The 20219-nt window shown below is 39.8% G+C and overlaps 1 protein-coding gene across 1 annotated transcript; it reads left to right on the forward strand.

Moving 5' to 3' along the window:
• The first annotated feature begins 4947 nt into the window (after positions 1-4947).
• On the forward strand, positions 4948-16615 carry LOC100490165 (vomeronasal type-2 receptor 26). The gene is made up of 4 exons (XM_018089370.2): positions 4948-5565; positions 11323-11547; positions 12656-12779; positions 15717-16615. The coding sequence occupies exons 1-4, from the start codon at positions 4948-4950 to the stop codon at positions 16613-16615; spliced, it is 1866 nt and encodes a 621-aa protein (XP_017944859.2).
• Positions 16616-20219: the final 3604 nt, after the last annotated feature.

Below are 20219 nucleotides of genomic sequence, written 5' to 3' on the forward strand. Positions count from 1 at the left end.
GGTGGGATGGCAGGGGTAGGCAACTCGGGGAGATTAGTCGCCCGCGAACAGGGAGTTTTATCACGGGCGACTAATCTCCCCCGTGTGCCAGAGCCCTTAAGAACAGCCATTGGTGTTTGGAGTACATGTCCATTCAAGAAATTGTGTGTAAGACCACTAAATACCCCCTTACTATGGGTCTGGGGGGCTGCACCCAGGCCATATGAATGCTATGCTATGATGGAATTTTTTTAATTGGCCTCAGTGTAGGGTCCAGGTCAAGGCGTCAAGGCCTATTAAATAAAGCCATAAGCAAGGCTTGTAGATAATTGTGTTTTTTGAGTTTAAAGTGATGGTAAAGTGTGGGAGGAGACAGTGGAACCTCTAGTAGCTGCTTTGAGCAGGTTTTTTTTATTAAAAGGTGTTAAAGATATATTTTTATCCTGCTGCATCCTTCAGTACCAAAAATGAAATGTAGATGCTACCCCAAAGGCCAAAATTGCAGCTGGATATTGGGAAAGAGCAAAAATGATTACTCTATAAATTAGCAGAACTGCTTGTGTGAAATAATAGATTATTATTATTATATTTCTAACAGATGTTATCTTTAGTATTGTACCATCTGTTACTTTATGGGTAACCTGGCATGGTATGGGCCCCTTTACACAGAGTAAATGACCCATTTGCTATATTTGTAGTAAGAATGAATGTAGGTATAGATGGGAATATAGGTATTTCTAAGGATTATAGTACCCAGTATTTAATCCGGGTTCTCCTTTTGGATAGTGTTGGGTCAGTAGCTCATGGGCACTGGAACCTGAGGCTTTAATCTACTCTATGCAGGGAAAGTGCCTGACTAATGAACTTTCTTGTTCTTATAGTTTATATAAGTACCCTGCTGTGGAGCCATGAGGGTCACCATTAAAAGGAGAAAAGGCACAGGCACATAGCAGATAACAGATAAAACACCATTGTATTCTACAGAGCTTATCCATTAGCTGCTACATAACTTGTGCCTTTTCTCCTTCTTTCCAGCTTGAATGGCGGCTCCTATGGCTACTTGATCTTGTAAAGCAGCTTGATAAAGTCATCACGGCTAAAGTTATGAAGTTAAAGAGGCAATTCATATATTTCCCTTTGGCAAAACATCTGGCCCAGAAGGGATTCCTAACCCCCAAAATGGCAGAGCTATTTAATGGGACTAGTGCACTTAACATGCTGCCTGATTCCTGCTATGATCCCTATGTCACCCTAATTCTTAAAGTGGGTAAGCCACCTGATCGTTGTGAGTCATACTGACCTATCGCTTTACTAAATTCTGATAACAAGATATTTGCAAAATATTTTAGCTAATAGACTTAAATTAGTTATTTCAGGGCTGATACGCCCAGATCAGGCGGGCTTTATGCCCTCCAAAGCCACACACATCAATATAAGGCGCTTATTCACTAATCTATCTATTCCACATGATAACTCTGGGAACAGAATTGTATTGTCACTGGATACAGCAAAAGCCTTTGACACTGTCCAGTGGCAATACCTCTGGGAGGTGCTGACCCAATATGGATTTGGCCCTAGATATAGAAACTGGGTACAGTCACTTTGTGCTCATCCACGAGCCAAGATTCTGGTCAATAGCAAGCTAACTGAGGGCAAATCCCTGGAGAGAGGCACTCGTTAAGGGTGTCCTCTCTCCTCAATGTTGTTACCTTGGCTATTGAACCTCTAGCCATGCGTACTATGGCACATGAGGCAATTGAGAGCTTATGAATAGGAAATATAATGGAAGAACAATCACCCTATGCAGGTGACATGTTATATTTGGCAAACTAACATCAAGCCTTAGCAAAGCTTCTGGCAGTGGTCTCTAAATTTGATCAGTATTCTGGACTCAGAATTAACCACTCTAAGTTGATTATATTCCCTATAGACCCCCTACACCAGGTACCCCTGACCACATATCACAACTTCAAGTTGTGACCTCATTCAAACACCTTGGTATTACTGTTTAAATGGATCTATATAGATATGAATGACTAAACTTAAATCCAGTGATACAAGCACTAACCAACAGAGTTTACATATGGCATGACCTGCCTCTCTCCCTCCCTGGCAGAATCAACATCAACAAAGTTTTTGAACGCCCTACACAATTCCCCTATAACTCCCCAAGTGCAATGGTTTAATGGTGTGGATAAAATAATTAGTGGATTTTTATGGGCAAGGGACCATCCACGTCTGAACATCAAAGTACTGCAGGCACCTTCTTCTGGAGGAGGTCTAGCATTACCAAATCTCAAACTTTACTTTGTGGCTGCCCAGTTAGTTTTTGCTCATTGGTGGATGGTCCCTAACATTAATAATCAGGCGGTGATCCTAGAGGCTGCTACACCAGACTTGTTTGATGCCCTTTCCCTACCAAAGAATCTCCTCTATGCCACAACACCATCCATGGTTACAGTAGTACGGGCCTTTCAGAAATCCCAGAATTTGGTCCATGGCCCTTCTGAGACTTGGTCTCCCTGGACTTCATTCTGGGGTAACAAACAACTCCCTCATATTCATCCTCTCCCAGATATTGCCAGATGGGCACAGCTAGGTATTAAAATATTAGGGGATATTGGTACAGGTGGTGAATGTAAAACCTATGACCTATGAGGTGCACCTCCCTCCTGATGCCATTTAGGTTCCTGCAGCTACACCATGCCTTCGAAATCCAACTTCCCATAAGGCCTTTACAGGGAAGCCCAAACAACCCTGGAATCCTATCTTTACAGACAAGATCTGACTAAACCCCTTTCTTGGCTTTACATTATAGTTTCTGCCTCAGATCCCTTTTCTCTAGAGAAAACTAAGATTAAATGGCAGAGAGACATTCCGATACCGTTAAACTGGTTTCAGATGTATCAATTTCCATGAGGGATAGATATATTCAGATAAGTGTCTTAAAAAGAGTGTACTTAACCCCTATCACCTCGCCAAAATGTATAAAAATGTGTCCGACCAATGTCCCAAGTGCAGACAGGGCCGAATTTTTAAGCTGGGCACCCAGAGGCCACCCCCGTTTGTCGCACCCCCCCCGCGCCCATGTGTGGAAATCCACACTTGCATACGGAGCAGTGGGAAGAAGTCCCTATTGCTCCGTATGGGAGCAAAATTTCAAGATTTTGGTGCGGTGGGTGATGTAGGCACTCTGTTTCATGTTTTGGGTCCTGCCCGGTGATACAGAGATTCTGGGGTGAAGTGTTACAGTTTCTCGATGAGAAGCTTGCCCTCCCAAATATTCGCTCTGCAGAATTTTGTCTGCTAGGACTGACTGGAGACCTGCAACTCCAATCTTATTCTAGACCGTGCTACCTGCTGCTGCTGCTTTACTAAATCCTTTCAAATGCATTGGAAGTTCTTAGATCCTCCTCCCTTAAAAATTTGGTGAAAATTGGTGGATGATTCCCTCCCTAGCCAGAAACTAACTTACTTAGCAAAGGGGGTGCCTGGAAAACTCAATGCCATATGGGGCACGTGGCTGGACCTATAAAGTCTTTGAATATGGAAATCTCTCAATGCTGTACATCCATAATTGTTACCTTAGCCTCACCCCTCTCTTTACTTGCCCATTCTTTCTCTTCTTTTTCTGTTCTTTATCTGTTTGAATTATAAAATGTGCAAAATAAAATCTTTAAAGAAAAAAAAAATTGCAGAAGAACACCAAAATGGCTACTGCCTAATAACACAAAGACAGAGGGAGGCACAGACAGAAAATAATCCTTTCTTAGATACTCTTGCCAGAAAGTCAGAAATGTTTTGGTTCTCAGTAAAATATTTGGATGAATTTTATAAACACCAAAAAACGTAATTAAAAAAATATATATTTGTAAAAAAAAAAATCAATTTGCAAATCAGAGCATGTGGATTTGAATTTATCTGAAATAACAAAAGGAATTTAACTTGAGTTTTTTGAAAGTGTTTCTTACTTTTTATACACTACAGGGCAACGTTCCAATATTATCGCTATTACTTGGCCTTCATATTTGCAGTTGAGGAGATAAACAGGAGTTCCTGGATCCTGCCCAATATAACTCTGGGCTACCAGATATTTGATTCCTGTGCCGCAGGCCACAAGTCTCTCTCCGGTGCACTGGGTGCAATTTCTGGAAAAAAATTCAATGTTCCAAATTTTAGCTGCTGGGGGAACAGTAAGGTGGTGGGATTTGTGGGAGACTTGTCTACCGGTACAACATACACCATTGCCCAACTTGTAGGAGTCCTTAGTTACCCACAGGTAGTGCATGTGTTAATTTTTATTACATAAACACAATTAATGATGATTTCTGCACATTGTGCTCTGTATTTTATCACGTTTGTCGGGGACTAGTGGTGGGCGAAATAATTCAGCAGGCATGGATTTGTGGCAAATTTCCGGGATTCCCCATTGGCGGATTATTTTGTAAAGTGGGTATCAAAATTCATTGAATGACAAAAATTGTCGCCTACGTCAAAAAAATTTTTTTGCTTCCCTCTGATGTAACTGCCCACATCTCAAAACTGCCACATCTCTCTATGTATTTTCAACCTCCATAGACCTGCCTAACTCCCTACCAATCCCTCTTAGTAAGAAACCTATCCTATACCAACCCTCCTCCATCCTAATCCTCTACTTATTATTACTTAGTTATACTATTATCAGAAATGATTCTAATTTCAGGTGCATTTGGTCTCTTATAATATGATATTTCTCCTCTTTTATTGTTTTTTTTTGCTCTTAAGATCAGTTACGGCGCCACGGATCCAGTTTTTAATGACAGAACCCAGTTCCCATCATTCTACAGAACTATCCCCAATGAGGAGGCAGAAATGGATGGGATTGTGCAGATACTGAAGCACTTTGGCTGGAAATGGGTCGGACTCATTATATCCAATGATGAAACAGGATACAGAGCCCGGGAAAGGATAAGTACAGAACTGACCAATATGGGGAGCTGTGTAGCCTTCACATCAGTTATCACACAGAATTCTGATATTGTTCATGAAAATGAAAATAGGATTGCTGTTGAGATTGAGAAGACCACTGCTAATGTGATTGTCCTGTTTATTAGCACAAAATTCACTTACGGTTTTGCACACTTATTTTCTCTTCACAAAATCCCCCCAAAGTTATGGATCACCTCTTCTTTTATCCCCAGTATTTTGACATTTAAACAAGAGAAGATGGAAACCACATTAAATGGCTCTTTGTCCTTGATGATCCAGGAAGGAGAGATCCCCGGCTTTGAGCAGTTCTTCTATACATTTTCTCCCAACAACTACCCTAACGATGCACTAATTGTATCTACATGGCAAAACTTATTAAAATGTTATTTTATAGACAATCCCAGCTCTATAAGGAAAATTCCAGGTAAACCAGATCTCAGAACCTGCACAGGGAATGAGACTATGAGTGAGGCAGATGTATCAGTGTATGGGAATCACCATTACAGAGTCACTTATAGAGTTTACACTGCAGTCTATGCACTGGCACATGCCCTGCACAATCTCAACTCTGTTCAGCCACCAGCCAATCACTGGGACAGTAAAGTTAAACCCTGGCAGGTAAGCACAGCTTTATTGTAACAAAAATTCTAGACTCACCAAACCTAGGAGGAGGCCCAGGTGCATCACCCTGAGCCATCAGCTAGGGAAGTGGATTTAAGTGGTGCATGGTCTATGGTGTTTTCTATTGTGTTTTGCTGGAAAGTCTTTGCACTCTTGCACCATCTAGAGGCAGGTTTTAACACTCAAAAAATGGTGTCTAGACATGGTGAAACAAAATGTGAAAACTTTCTGGCTGCATCTGTCAGATAATTGGAGTTTTAATGTAATATAGATTTACAAAAACACAGTTATCATAATGGGCAATACACCCCTTTTCTACATGAGCTCAATGACTAGGGCATGTGATTAACATACTTTTAGGGGACCATTTACTAACCATTGGATTTTTTTTCTGATTCTGAGTTTAAGTGTTAAAAGACGCAGGAAAAAAAGTTGATTTTCTGATTAGAAAAATTTGAGTTTTCGGGTTGCTAATTCTAAATAGTCAGAGACTTTTTTTGGATTTTTTAGTAAATGTTAGACTTGAGACTTGTGGAAATGAGTTTAGTCAAATTTTTAAAAATAAAAACATGACAAACTAAATCTATCTAATCCTTTTGTTTTAACTAAGTAATATCTGTGTTTTTTGTTTTGTTTTACACTAAACAAGATTATGAATCCAGTTTTACTTATCCAGCACTTTCTGCCGCTTCCTGTTCTCGAAGAAATACAAAGGAGCTGATAAAAGAAATTACCAGTCCACTGAGAAGCTCCTGATAAAGAGCTGCTCAAAGGCTGCTGCTTAGAGAAGGAGGTGTTATTTAGTGATAGATTGTGAGCTTTGCAGTTTTGTTTATAAAGGGGACGGGAAGGTAAGTTCAGTGAAAATAGCCCATCTTTAAAACTTTTTTTTTATAATGGCAAAAAAATAGGAAAATATGGATTTTTTCAAATTAAAATGGGCAGAATGCAGAATTCTGAGCTCTCTCATTTTAGGGGCACTTACTGGGAAGGGGGGTTAAGTTTAGGTAGGCAAACTATATATCATTTTTTTCAGAACCTGTAACCTTGTGTATTTCCACTTATGGAACATGATTTAGAGCTCTGAATAAAAAAAAAATCAATATTTTTCGTGATATAGGGATTTATACCAGAAACATATTTTATTATATGGACAAAAATTTAACTGATTGGGAAAGCCTCCTGTCTCCCGAACGTGCCAATACCTGATATGTATAGTTTTATGGAGATTTATGACTTCTATAGATCAAAAACACCAAGAAGTAAATGACCAAATTTTAAAACCTGGTTTACCCCAGGAATATATATAAATTTTTTAAAAGTACACATTCTGACGAATCCAAAATGGGTAACCATGTCTTTTCTGATTTTAGCAGTTTCCATAAAAAAATATGAAATTTCAAAAAAATCTCCTGCATAACATTATGTACCAAGAAAAAACATCCTAAATATGAAAGCCAAGGGTCCACTAAACAGTTTGATGCCCATTGTGCATAGGATTACCAAATTATCTGGCATTTAGAGACCCAAAAAGAAAGTAAGTGCTTACAAATTGGGTAAAAACACAAAAAATACATTGACCCCTCCAAAACCATATATTTTTGGAAAGTACACATCCGGGTGAATTCAAAATGGGCACCCATGTCTTTCTACCCCAAAATACAAAGTCGCAATGCTTTCCCAAAATTGGTGGTTTTGATGAAATACCTGAAAATCTTATCAAACCTTCCACTTTCAAGCACCTTATCTCCCACATATCATAAGGTGCCAAGATAAAACATCCTAAATATGAAAGCCAAGGGTCCACTGAACAGTTTGATGCCCATTGCACATAAGATCACTAAAATATTTGGTATTTAGAGACCCCAAAAGGAAGTTAGTCCATACATATTCCATGGCATATAAATCAGGCAGTGTATCTTTTGGTAGTAGAAATAAATATGGTAAAAGTGGGAAATAAGCAAGTTGACCCCAGAAAATACATATTCCGCCAAATGTAAAATGGGTAAATATGTCTTTGTATGGCAAAGCACCAAACAGCAATGCTAAGGCAAAAGGAAGCAAATGTACCAACCTAAAACCAAAAAATGTACCAACATAAAACATTCTAAATATGAACACCATGGGCCTACTGAACAGTTTGATGCCCAATATACATAGATTTACCAAACTATGTGGCGTACAGAGGCACCCAAATGAAAATAGTGCATATGCATTTTCACATCTGATGCTCCGACCACTGCAGTATAAGCTCCCAGTATGTGTATTATGTACCAAAAGACCCCCTAAAAGCACAGAGACCCTACAAAACCATATATTTTCCGAAAGTACAAGTTCTGACAAAACAAAAAGGGGTAAATACATATTTCTACTGCAAACTACCAAACTACAAAGCTATACTAAACATAACGTTTTTTATGAAATTTCTGAAAATCTTCAGAAAGCTTGCATTTTACCCCATTATGTACCCCATATTTTGTAACATATCAACATAAAACATCCTAAATATGAATGCCAGGGGCCTACTGAACAGTTTGATGCCCAATATGCATAGATTTACTAAACTATGTGGTGTACAGGGGCACCCAAATTGATATATAGTAGATATTACTGCATTTTACCATTCCTCTTATTTCACCCTGCCTTTGGCCTATCTATATTGGCAACACAAATTGGGGCTATAGATCAAACAAAGGGAGGTGTCCCATCCACAGACAGGCCTGTCTTCTGGTGAAAGTCTCTACAACAATCAACATCTTTAGTCCAGATCCTGTGATTAGGTGTGCAGCGCAGGGGAGGGGAAGCAGGAGAACAGGAAACGACAAGCACATAGTAACATAGTAACATAGTAACATAGTAAGTTGGGTTGAAAAAAGACATACGTCCATCAAGTTCAACCATAATGCCTATATATAACCTGCCTAACTACTAGTTTATCCAGAGGAAGGCAAAAAACCCCATCTGAAGCCTCTCTAATTTGCCACAGAGGGGAAATAATTCCTTCCTGACTCCAAGATGGCAATCGGACCAGTCCCTGGATCAACTTGTACTAAGAGCTATCTCTCATAACCGTGTATTCGCTCACTTGCTAAGAATCCATCCAGCCCCTTCTTAAAGCTATATAATGTATCAGCCAGTACAACTGATTCGGGGAGGGAATCCCACAACCTCACAGCTCTCACTGTAAAAAATCCTTTCCGAATATTTAAATGGAACCTCCCTTCTTCTAAACGGAGTGGGTGCCCTCGTGTCCGTTGGAAGGACCTACATTAGAGAGGTTATTATATGATCCCTTTATATATTTATACATAGTTATCATGTCACCTCTTAAGCGCCTCTTCTCCAGTGTAAACAGACCCAACTTGGCCAACCTTTCCCCATAACTGAGACTTCCCATACCCTTTACCAGCTTAGTTGCCCTTCTCTGGACCCTCTCTAACTCAATAATGTCCCGTTTGAGCACTGGAGACCAAAACTGAACAGCACTCATAGCTGGAGTCAGGGTATAAGTGCTAAGTATAGGAGATTTGCCTAATCCAGGGGTATCTAAGTGGAAGTACCAGGGTGAGGTCTGCTGAGGGGGTGTCCGCTTGGCGGGAGTACCGGGAAGTGCCCTAGAGAGGGGCTTCTGGCGAGAAGTACCGGAGGGAACCCCTAAAGGGAATCATCTGGCGTGTAGTACTGCTAATATCTCGTGGAGAGAGGGTCTCTTAAGGAAGAGGGAGTATACCCTGACTGCCTCTGTGCTCCTGTATGCAACCTGCCTGTCTAATACATCTGTACAATAAACAAGTTCCACTGGTTAAACATCCATCCAGTGTCCTGTCTCTGCATATCTGGAGGATCCACCTGCCTGGTAAGCAACTACCCCAGGGAGGGGGCAAGGTGCCAGGAGTGCTGGGAGTCCCCACACTGCAGTACAGTATCAAGGTCCCAGGAGGGGAGTTATAGTTCATTCTATCCCTATCCTGGGTGGAGGCACGCCAAAGTTATGGCCTAAGGAGGGCCCGGCAGCTGCCGGCTGGAGCTGCCACTTGAGTTGAAAATCCCCACCCGTTGGTGGAAGACCCCAGGAGGTGCCGAGCACCAGGGGGTAAGGACTCCCTCATGGAGGAGGAGGGAATACAGGAGCAGTTGAATAAAAATTTCTTTTGTTTATTGAGAGATAATTGTCCTGTGCATTTCTGAGTATGTGTGCAATTTCTTTCAGGAAAAAGGACTTTGGGACTTATACCAAGACTTTGGGGTGGTGGAAAAGGTAAAATTGTGTTTACTGTTTTTCTCCCAGGTAATTTAGGTTTCTGCGCAGATACCGCGAGGGACCGTGGAAGAAGTATTTGGTATAAGAAATGTGTGGGTAGCATGTATATGTTTGGTTAAAGGTATGTCAGCCAGGAGGTGACATTTTTTTGTCAAGGGGGAGAATGTAGGGTTCTCTAGAAATTGGGTCCCCTAGGTTGGTTGCCCCCAGGATGGACCCCAGGGAGGGTGACACGCTGGTGGTGGGACACCTTGGGTGGTTGGCACTATAAGGGTTAACTGGGATTTAGCTTCCCTGCAGTTCAATAGTTAGGCCACAGGGTGCACACAGTATATAAGGCTGTGCAGCCATGTGCCTGCAGGTCTTTCAGCCTGGGACCCCTCTTGGATAAGAGGTATACCACAGGTCAGCATTAGACAGTTAGAGATTTGTTATAGACCACTCTAGGAGTGGGAGACAGGTTATCTAGTTGGGCAGCGTGGCCCCGACAGGAGGTGTAATGGATGGGGCCTTACCAGCGCTCTGTAAAGGGGAAGAATAACCCCCCTCCCGTGAATCTATACCCCATTTAATACAGCTCAATACCCTGTTTGCCCTTACAGCTGCTGCCTGGCATTGCTTGCTACAGCCAAGTTTATTATCTACAAGGACTCCAAGCTCCTTCTCCATTATGGATTTGCCTAGTGCAGTCCCATTAAGGGTATACGGGGCTTGCATATTTTTACATCCCAGGTGCATGACCTTACATTTATCCACATTAAATCTCATCTGCCACTTAGCTGCCCAGATTGCCAATTGGTCAAGATCCTGCTGCAGTGATGTCACATCCTGGATCATAGTAACCACGTGCCTGTCATTTCCTATGGGGCCCCTGGGCGATCGTGCCCCAGGGCCACTCGTTCCCCACCTCTGCTCATTGTCTAGGGGAACGAGCAGAGAGCTTAGGAGCAACTTTAAAAGTCACTCCTCTGCTCCCAAACCCGGATCCCAAACTACGATCTGTGGCACTTCAGTTCTTTTATCCACAGATGGTAGATTCTACACTTATGTTACAAAGGTCAGTCTCCTCCAGCAAGTCAGGTCTGTCAGGCTGCTGCCTTGTGTTACATTGTTTCATATGCCAGAGCCCCCAGGGCAGGGAATAGAAAAGGACAGAAACTGCTTCTAATAGCAATTAACTCAGAAACTATTAAAATATTGGATGTCTGTGACTGTACTACCATCAAGAGTTTAAATACCGGGGAATTCCCTACCAGTCATTTGAACTGAAGAAGCCACTCGGATGAGTGGTGAAACGTTTTCAAGAAAAAACTCAGAAAAGTCCAGTTGTTTTAGACTTAATTCTACTAGATACTGTATATCATGACCTGGATGAATGAGAATCTTCATAGACATATTAAAATATTATGAATTTCTAAGCAGTTTGTAGCTGAAACGGGACAGATTCATTCACTAATAAGCACACAATGAAACTTTACATTTCTTTTTTCTAGCTGAACCAATTTGTACGCAATGTGACCTTTACTACTTTTCCCAATGACACCCACTCCTTCAACAAATATGGGGACCCCCCGGCACGCTTTGACATTATAAAATGGCTTTTCTCTCCGGGGCATCACATTGTTACAAGAAAAATTGGAGGTTTTAATGTATCAGACCACAAGGCACAATTTTATATAAATCACAGCGCTGACTTGTGGGGCCCACTCTTCAACATGGTAAGTGTAATCGTAACTAAATAGCAGTGTTAAGTGCAACCGTCTGACCATGTCCAGACACCATTTTCTGAGTGTTAAATCCTGCCTCTAGATGGTGCTAGAGTGCAAAGACTTGACAGCAAAACACAATAGAAAACACAGACTGTGCACCACCTGATGGTGAATGTTGGTATTTTTTCCCCCTGTGTTAACTGGAAAAGACATAATGAGACAAAGGCACAGGAACTTGGCTTTAGTGAGAAACGCTGTGTGCAAGAGTGGGAAGCACAGAGAGAGAGAAAATCTACAGTAGTATTGTGTATTTTGTAAAGACCATCCTTGAGAAGTCCCCTTTAATAATGTTACCTGTTTGGAAATCTAGCAGATTTGGCCTTCTTGCTTATGAAAGATACTGGGAACTGGGATTTTATATGGGCTTTTCCTATATAGCTGGAGCTCTAGACTTCTCCTCCAAGCCTAGCACACCATGGCTTATAGCAGACATACTGTCTGTATTCTGGGTAGTGTTCTCCCTCTCTCTAGAAGATTCTGCAGGGACTCCTTTATAGCCTCTCCTGGCCCAACCTGTATATTGGGTGGCAAAGCAAGGCTCTCTCTGGGTCCACCTCTTTTCCCAGATGTCCTCTGAGGCCCCCAGCAAGCATTAGGCTTTTCTCATGCCTTCTGGCCAATCAGATAGCTCCCCTGCTTTTAACCAGCCTGGATGATGTCACCGGCATAATAAGGGGAAAAAACAAATATCCAAATGAATACTTTGTCTTTACATTGTAGGTATCAGTCTTGTACATGTGAACATGTCTTGGCTTGGGTTTTATGGCAATATTTTTGCTATCAGCTTTTTCAACCACCTTGTATCTGTTGCCTATACAAAGCCACCCCCAGTCTGAATCCAAAGAAGGCTTAGATAAAAAAAAATGCATACATTCCCAAAAGCATTGAGAATTTCCTTCAGTTTACTGATTTTTTTTTATTGTTAAATGTAATAGATACATATTTACCCTGACTTTGTAAAATTCAATTTGCATGGAGGGTCTTGTAGAGCCAAAGTAGACTTGTATTCTGATATATTCTAATTTATTACTTGTTTTGTCCTTGTACTACAATCCAGATCCCTCAGTCTCTCTGCAATGCACCTTGTGCCCCGGGACACAGAAAGTCTAAAAGAGAAGGGGCACCATCTTGTTGTTATGACTGTGTCCCGTGTGTAGATGGGGAAATGTCCAACACATCAGGTAAGGGACAAACCTGGTTTCAGACAATGCCAGAGTATTAAATAGAAGAAACACGGACCTTGAACTTGTGGCTGTCTTTTTAGGGTAGGAGTCTCTTAAAGACACATGTAGCTACAAAATACATAGTAACATAGTAGCATAGTAAGTTGGGTTGAAAAAAGACATACATACATCACGTTCAACCATAATGCCTATATATATATAACCTGCCTAACTTCTAGTTGATCCAGAGGAAGGCAAAAACCCCATCTGAAGCCTCTCTAATTTGCCGCAGAGAGGAAAAAATTTCTTCCTGACTCCAAGATGGCAATCAGACCAGTCCCTGGATCAAAATGAAAGCATTTCTGCAGGTAATACAGACTTATGGGTCAAGAGTGAAGCCTACAGCAGCTGAGATGCCCAGTAGAAGACAAAAGAACTTCACACTAACCATGGCGGCTTGATTGGCAATCTGAGAACTGAAGGCTAAACATCTGATTTGTAGTGATGAGCAAAATTTTCACCAGGCATGGATTTGCTGCAAAACTCCACATTTCACCATTGGCACCAAAATGTAGTGTGGTGCCGATGATGTGGTTGCATCAAAAAAGCCGCGGTCACATCAAAAAAGTTGTGGTCACATGAAAAAAGTCATTCAATAGCCACATTTTGCAAATTTTTTGCCTTTTCTCAAATTTTTTTATTAGTTTGCAAGTTTTTTGGCCAAGCAAAACGGGACAGATTCAGTCATCACTATTAAGTTATTTAGTCATGAGCAAAATTTTTTGCCAGGTATGGATTCTCTGCGAAATTCCACATTTTGCGTCATTGGCAAATTTTTTTGTTAAACTGCCGCAAATATTTGTCCAGTGAAGAAAAAGTCATGGTCACATCAAAAAACTTTTCAGCGGGCATGGATTCTTTTATTAGCGCTAAAAAAATTAAATTCTGAAGGTTAGTAAATGGCCCCCTTTGTCATGACTTTTTCTATATTTTCTATGCGTCTAAACAGCAAAAAATATAAATCTGACAAATCGCCAGCTCATACTTACAGAGATCGTGTAAAAGTCTTTGGCAAATGTCTTTTCCCTTTCCTGGAAGATCGTTCTTTTGTCTCGAAACATTAGAGGTTTTGGATTTTTGAAAGGGATTCTATCTCACCCCCAACCCCCTCGGCAATGAGCCAAAGGGGCTGGCAAGTCAGTCCTGCAATGTGATTGTCACAGTACTGACTTCTTAACAGCAGACACGATTGCACACACATTTACACACACACATAACACACCTTTTACTAAATGTAGCTTTTGTTACTGCTTTTCTGCCTTTTTTTGTTTTTTTGCCACATTCTAGGTAAACCTGTGCATACTTGCTATCAAACTGTTCAGTGGACCCCTGGCATTCATATTTTAAGATGTTTTATCTTGGTACCTAATGATATGTGGGAGATAAGAATCTGTAGATTGGAAGCTTTGAAACAATTTTTTAAAAATTTCACACATTTAAAAAAACAAAAAATAATTATTGTTACTTTCAGGAAAGCATTGCAACATGGTAATTTGGTGTAGACAGACTGTTGTGCCGATTCTGGATTCATAAGAATCTGTTCTTTCTAAAAATGTATCGTTTTCTAGGGTAAACCTGCTCTAAGTGGAATATTTGGCCTTGAAATCTAAAGTATGCAGCTTTCTGGAGCAGTGCTCTGGAAAGTTACCAGGGTACTGCTGGAAGTTTTTGACCCACACAAGAAAGAAATCTCCATAAAACTATATATATTTGGTATTGGCACGTTCAGGAGACATGGGACTTTCCAAATCAGTTGTATTTTAGTTCATAAAATAATCCATGTTTTTGATATATGTGTTTATATTCTTAAAAATATTATTTTTCTTCATTTTTTAGACATTTAGAGGCCTATATCTTGTTACAGAAATGTAATTACACAAAAATTCTTGCATATTTTGAAAGCTTATGTTGTGCTGAAAAAAACAATATATTATTTTCCCAGGTAAACTAAAAGTACCCTTTTGGAAAGGCCCCCAAAGTGAAAGAGTGCAAAATGTTCAAAAACAATCTGGCAGTAGAAGTTCCACTTTGTCCAAATTGGCTTCAGTTTCGAGGGTTAATAACTGTTTAAATAATTTTTTTAGTAGACCTACAGTATGGAAATCTAAATTGAGGAAAGATCCCCTTATCCATAAAACCTCAGGTTCCAAGCATTCTGGATAACAGGTCCCACACCTATATAGTCATTTTTTGGGGGGGAAAAGAGGTGGATGAGCTGTTGCTGCCTGTTCAGAAGCATGGGAATAAGGGAGCATAAAGGAGTCCTCCACCCAAAGAACCTGCAATCCACTCCATCTGTCTTCGCTCTTCCAAATCCTGGGGCGGGCCAATGCACAGTAGGGTGAAAATGGCGACTTTCTTGTTTCAGTTCGGCTTTTTTACTGCGCATACACAAGAGCCTTAAACAGGAAGAGGATTGCTCACTGGTATGTACCCGGGGCCAGTTTTTGGTAAGAGGAGCACTGGCCCGGGGTATAAAGTAAGCGATTACAATCTATGGGGGGGGTGCCTAACATTTTGGCACCCCAAGTGATTGTATTTTTCCTTCTTTAATTAAAATATTTGAGTGGCTTTATTTGTAAATGTTGTTATAGTTAAAAGTAATATATGTTTTGGTTTTAACTCTTGAAAGTTATTTCCAGTTCTTGTAAGATGATGCCAATAGCACACAGGTCATTCCCTCTGCTGGCGGAATTAGCCTTACAGATTGTATTTATGTGACTTTGCTCAGCCTTTGTTTTGTGAAAATTACATTAAATACAGTATTAAAATAACAAATAGGAAAAAAGTTTGGAAATAGGAACTGTTTTACCTATATAAATGCCATTAATGCTTGAGGTTTGCGTTTGATTTTTTTTTATTGTATGTCTAACCCCAAAATATTTCAATTTTCAGATTCTCCAAACTGCTTCAGATGCCCTGGGTATGAAATGTCCAATGAACAGAGAACTGCTTGTGTTCCCAAAATGATAAACTACCTTTCCTATGAGGAGACTCTGGGGGCCAGTTTAGCTTCCATTGCCTTGGTGCTCTTCCTCACAACTTCTGCTGTACAGGGAGTTTTTGTGAAATATTGGGAGACTCCTATTGTGAGAGCCAATAACCAAAACCTCAGCTGTCTCCTCCTCATCTCTCTCATGTTGTGTTTCCTCTGCACTTTATTATTCATTGGGCGCCCAACTCAGATATGTTGTCTCCTCCGACAAGTAACATTTGGGATTGTATTTACTATTTCTGTTTCTTCTGTGTTGGCTAAAACTCTCACAGTTATTATTGCCTTCAATGCCACAAAGCCTGGGAGCAAGCTGAAGAAGTATGTAGGAACCCAACTGGCCATTGTATTAGTTATAATATGCTCTTTGGGTACAATTGGAATCTCTACTGTGTGGATGGCTTCTAATCCACCATTCCTGGAAGCTGATATGTTTTCTGAAATGGACACCATTATTTTAAAGTGCAATGAGGGATCAGTCACTTTCTTCTTCTGTATAATTGGATATATGGGAACGTTGGCCCTACTAAGTTTCATTGCTGCATTTCTAGCCAAGGATTTCCCTGACCGATTTAATGAGGCTAAAAACATCACTTTCAGTATGTTGGGGTTCTGTAGCGTGTGGGGGGCATTTGTCCCTGCATACCTGAGCAGTAAGGGCAGTAGAATGGTGGCAGTTGAGATATTTGCCATCTTATCCTCCAGTGCTGGGTTACTGGCCTGTATATTTGCCCCCAAGTGTTACATTATATTTCTCAGGCCTGAGTTGAACACAAGAGTAGCTGCTGCTCGAAATTATTAAACTTTTCACATTGTAAATGAAATCTTTAACAGTTAAAACTGATAAACTATTTATTGTGGTGTTTTCAATGTCTCTAAGGGGTCCAATTAAAACAGTTGGTCACATTAAATGGTTAAATTATAAATCCTTTATTCATGGTAGTAAAGACTTTTATTTGTTGGGTATTGTAGGTAACACACATTGCAAACAAGTGAGAAGGGGGCAGTGCCTGTTATCCTTATTCTCTTTCTTTGTCAGTTGGTTGTATTTGTGTTTTGTATGAAGCCAAAATAGTTTCTGTTAAAAATTTGCAAGTTCTTAAGTAAAAACAAGTGCAACAGTATTTGGATTGTGATAAAACTTTAGGATTTTTAAGTAATATCTGGAAGAGCAGCTTTTAAAGCCATCCTTCACTCCCCGCTCATTCCCCAGTCCCTAGGCAATGAGCAAGTGGGGGGGCCATAGGCCCAGGGGCCCTATAGGAAATGTCAGGCATGTTGTTACTATGTGCCTGTTGTTTCCTGCTCTCCCCCTCCCCTCTTGCCCCACCCAATCACCGGATCTGCAGAGAAGATGGCTGATCCTGTTCCTGGGTCATCCTGCCTCCTCCAGGATGATCTTTCTGCCTGACAACCCCAGGTAAGTTTAAAACAACCAAACAAATACGCAATCACACACTTATTACACTAATATACACTTACACACACACACATACTGTACATTTAGATGGGGGGCTTTAAAACATTCACAGCACTCACACTTACTTGCACATGCACACATCACACATTGTGGCAAGTGTACACACACACTTTGTGTTTTGTTCTGTTTATCATCGCGTTGTTTTTTTTTTTTTTGCCATTTCGGATAGCGTATTCACTAACTGCATGGCACAATACCTTTTGTATGTTATTTCAGTGCTTTAATAACATTTTCTGTGATTTTGGTGCATTGGTATTCATTTTATTGCATTTTTAGCCATTTTATTGCATTTTCAGTTATGCATAGGTGTTATTCCCTTGATTTTGTCCGTAAAACTGATTTGCCAAAATACTGAAACTATGATTCTAACTGCGGAGTATACTACGTGAAAAACACCACATTGATTTTAGTGGTTTTTATTGGATTTTAGCTGTTTTATTGCATTTCACATTGTTCTTTGTTACTTGTCTTTGCCCATGGAAATTTTGTCTGCTTTATATACATTTGGGTGCCTCTGTGCCCCACATAGTTTGGTAATGCTATGCATATTGGGCATCAAACTGTTCAGTAGGACCCTGGCATTCATATTTAGAGTGTTTTATGTTGATATGTTAGAAAATGTGGGGGTACATAATGTGGGTAAAATGCAAGCTTTGTGACGATTTTCAGAAATTTCATAAACAACGTTATATTTAGCATAGCTTTGTAGTTTGGTAATTTGCAGTAGAAAGATGTATTTACCCCTTTTTGTTTTGTAAGAATGTGTACTTTTGGAAAATATATGGTTTTCTAGGATCTCCGTACTGTTAGGGGGTCTTATAGCATGTAATACATAAACTGGAGGCGTATATTGCAGCGCTCAGAGCGTCAGATGTGAAAATTCTTATGCACTATTTTCATTTGGGTGCCTCTATACGCCACATAGTTTGTTAAATCTATTGAAATTGTGCATCAAATTGATCAGTAGACCCCTGGCAGTCATATTTAGAATGTTTTATGTTGATACATTACAAAATGTGGGGGTACATAATGGGGTAAAATGCAAGCTTTGTGACAATTTTCAGAAATTTCATAAATAATGTTCTGTTTAGCATAGCTTTGTAGTTTGGTAGTTTGCAGTAGAAAGATGTATTTACCCATGTTTGTTTCGTCAGAATGTGTACTTTCGAAAAATATATGTTTTTTTAGGGTCTCTGTGCTTTTAGGGGGTCTTATGGCACATAATACACATAGTGCCCCACATAGTTTGGTAATGCTATGCATATTGGGCATCAAACTGTTCAGTAGACCCCTGGCGTTCATATTTAGAATGTTTTATGTTGGTACATTACAAAATATAGGATATAGAATAGGGTAAAATGCAAGCTTTGAGACAATTTTCAGAAATTACATAAAATTTGCTACATTTACCTTAGCTTTGCTGTTTGGTGCTTTGCAATACAAAGACATATTTACCCATTTTACATTCAGCAGAATTATTTTTTTCTGAAAATATGAGGTTTTTACTTATTTCCCACATTTATTTCCACTACCAAAAAATACACTGCCTGATTTATATGCCATGAAATATGTGTGTACTAACTGCCTTTTGGGGTCTCTAAATGCCAGATACTTAGGTGATCCTATGCACAACTGTTCAGTGGACACTTGGCTTTCATATTTAGGATGGTTTATCTTGGTACCTAATGTTATGTGGGAGAGGATGCTCGAAAGTGGAAGCTTTGAGGTAAATTTTTTTCAGAATTTTCATAATTTTTTATAGAAACTGCTAAATTCAGTAAAGCATTGCTGGTTTGTACTTAGGAGTTGAAAGACATAATTACCCATTTCAGAATGTGTTATTTTCAAAAAATTTATGGTTTCCTGGGTTAAACCTAATGTTTCAGGATTTTTGGCTTTGGAATCTAAAGTAAGGCTTTGAAAATTTGGTAATTTACTGCTGGGAGTATTTAATCCAGAAGTCAGAAATCTCCATCAAACTATACATTTCAGGTATTAGAATGTTCGGGAGACATGAGGCTTTCTGAATCATTTACATTTTTGTCCATAAAATAAAATATGTTTTTGGTATAAATTTGGTATAAAACATAAATTTTTCTTTTTTTGTTTCAGAGCTCTAAAGCTTGTCCCAGAAGTGGAAATACATAAAAACTCAAGCAGATTTGGAAAGCTCAGGTTCTCATGAAAAACAAAATATATAGTTTTCTTACCTAAACTTAACCCCCTCCACCAGTAAATGCCCCTAAAATAAGAGACCACAGAATGTTTACAAAATGTCTGGCACTGAGGGGAGCTGAAATGTGAAATTCTGCTGGCACTTATAGGATTAAATTCTGTTTCTCTGCTTGTTTTAATTGCCAAGCTGGTTCTTTGTTTATAGATCTTAGCTAAAGCCTCGCTTAATAACTACTGATTTTTGACTTTTGCCTATTCCTGACTCTCGAATCTCAGGTGCCTGCCATCAACATTTTGCCTGACTTGGCTTTGCCTTTTGCCTTTTCCATTTTTGTACTTTGTCTTCTGGAATAACCTTGGCTGTGTGTAGGATCCCTGTCAACTCTGCTGCAGAAAGTCTAGGGGCCCAAAAGGACATCGGTGAATACTGGGGTTGGCAGGGCTCTCCTGCTACACCTAACAGGTAACTCCTGGCAGTTTATGGGCTCCTCAATACTACAGCTCGTAACAGGTAGGGTGACTATTTTTTACATTCATACTCTTCTCAGAATAATTTGTTATATCAATTGAATACTCACAAATAAGCACAGGTCATGTAGGTTTATAAAGGATGGAAGAAATAAAACTTATCCAGTTTTTAATACTAATTTTCTAACCACTGCAAACAAAAGCTGTATTAAATTTTGACTTTTTACAAAAGTCTTATGCTCTTAACTACTTCAGTAAACGTAAGTTTTTTTTCTGATTTGGT

This window comes from Xenopus tropicalis, chromosome 5, assembly GCF_000004195.4.
Source record: "Xenopus tropicalis strain Nigerian chromosome 5, UCB_Xtro_10.0, whole genome shotgun sequence".
NCBI classification, from domain to species: Eukaryota; Metazoa; Chordata; class Amphibia; order Anura; family Pipidae; genus Xenopus; species Xenopus tropicalis.